Source organism: Camelina sativa, chromosome 16, assembly GCF_030686135.1.
Source record: "Camelina sativa cultivar CO46 ecotype springtype chromosome 16, ASM3068613v1".
Taxonomy (NCBI): Eukaryota; Viridiplantae; Streptophyta; class Magnoliopsida; order Brassicales; family Brassicaceae; genus Camelina; species Camelina sativa.
The window spans coordinates 18,013,281-18,015,168 of NC_141895.1; the positions used below are offsets into that span (position 1 = coordinate 18,013,281).

Genomic DNA, 1,888 nt, shown 5'->3' on the forward strand with positions numbered 1-1,888 from the left:
AAGGAAGTGTGGGACTGCGAAATGAGTTCCAACAGGAAGCATACATGACATGAGTAATGAAATGCAATACAAGAAGTTTGACAAGAGACGCAACCCTCAAAACTACGGCCAACTCTTTATTGATGCCTCTTTGGATCAAAAAGCTGGAATAGGATGGTCATAGGACAACAGAAATGAACAGAAAAAATATGTATCATCATTTCATACCAATTCCAAGTCTCCTATGGCACTAGAAGAATCGCCGTTTTAAGAAATCATCAAGCAATAATCAAGCTTAACTATATATGGAGCAGTCACATTTGTGTGGTGACTCCATTGCTGAGAGTTTAGCAAAACAAACACTCTCCTCTCTCGGTATTGTATCTTGAAACTTGTATTCAGATTCTAATATAGATTAATTATATAAAGTTTGTGTTAGGATAAATGCAACCTAGTTACAGTTAAAAATTGAGTATAATACTTAGGCGATTAAAGAAACGATATTAGTCCAAAATTTAAACATAAAACTGTCCATGAAACCCAACAAAGGATTTAATTTTACATTTGAATCCCAAAGATGATTGATAATAATATTTATATATATAAGATTTAGTCCCCAGACCTCATCTTGTTGAGTTGGTTCAAAGCTGGCTGCAATATGTTGTAAAGAACCCAAAGCAGTGCTGGTGTCACCACAATCAATATCAACTGTCCTCTGCTGTCTGAACCAGCCGTAGCAGCTTCAGCCGCCGCGTATGCCTCTGGAGGTGGAGTCAAAAGCCCTGACGCTGCAAGACCACCACCGATACCTAGACCAACGGCGATACCTCTGCTCTCACGCATTTTGTTGATCTGGTTAAGAGCTGGCTGGAGGATGTTGTAGAGGACCCATGCAATGGCTGGGACGATGGGAAGGAGAAGAGCTATGCCACGGTTGTCGCTAGCAGCGTCAGCCGCAGCGAGCTGGGCGATCTGCTGGATGGCTAAGGCTGGCTCGGAGTAGCTGAGGGATGAGAAGACGGCTCCGGCTAGGGCGGTGCTTGTGACGGCTAGAGATACGTTGGGTTTTGTTGGGTTTGGGATGGAGATGAATGGTTTGGGTTTGGTTTGGTTTTGGAGTTTAGGAGGAGATGGGTTTAGGGACATGCACGTGGCTGATGTCGCCATAGTTGCTGCCATTGTCTTGGTTATGCTCTTGATGATCGGAGAGGCTTGAAGATGAGATGAGAGAGAGGTTTGAGGAGTTTGTAAGATGGTTTTTGGGATTATAGAAGGAGAGAGGATGACCAGTGGAAATGAAAGCTTCTCGATACTTCTCTTATCCAATGAGACGAGAGTTGGAAGATTTTGGTGAGATATGAGCCACAGAATCTATACCTTACTCTCTTTTTCTTATCACTTCGCTTCGTAATTTTATTTATGTCATCATTAACAATTGACTTATATTGCAATATTCAATTTAAATAAACTCCTTCACAAACTTAAGAGGTTAATAATATAAATACAGAAAAAAATCAAAAAAAAAAAAAAAAAAAACTTAAGAGGTTAATACATGTTCATTGTAATTTCTTGTAGAAAAAATCATTGTTACCAAAAAAAAAACCTACCATTTTGTTATTTTCTTTTGTCAAACCTACAATTTTCTTTGACATACATTGTTATACAATAGATTTGGACAGATTGCAATGTTTAGAAGTTTAATGAAAACAAATGAAATGAAGTCGTTTTGGAGCCTACTGTGTGACTTCTAAACATTATAAATTATAATTCAGTAAAATTGAGTTGTATGATTAGGAAGTACATTATTTGAATACATTGCAATGATTTAAAACGAGGTCGTTTTATATTTAAAAAACCTAATTTGTTGCTTTATATATTTCATTATAACCGTCTCACCTATTCATTTGAT

General features: G+C 37.8%; 1 protein-coding gene across 1 annotated transcript; it reads right to left on the reverse strand.

Annotated features, from left to right (window-relative positions):
* Positions 1-468: 468 nt before the first annotated feature.
* On the reverse strand, positions 469-1,509 carry LOC104750580 (photosystem II reaction center proteins PsbY, chloroplastic). Its single transcript, XM_010472393.3, has one exon. It carries the CDS (start codon positions 1,156-1,158, stop codon positions 589-591), a length of 570 nt encoding a protein of 189 aa, XP_010470695.1. The 5' UTR covers positions 1,159-1,509; the 3' UTR covers positions 469-588.
* Between the last annotated feature and the right edge of the window lie 379 nt (positions 1,510-1,888).

Bases quoted from the DNA above. Each gene is read 5' to 3' on its own strand.
- LOC104750580 (XM_010472393.3), bottom strand. From the start codon at position 1,158: ATGGCAGCAACTATGGCGACATCAGCCACGTGCATGTCCCTAAACCCA.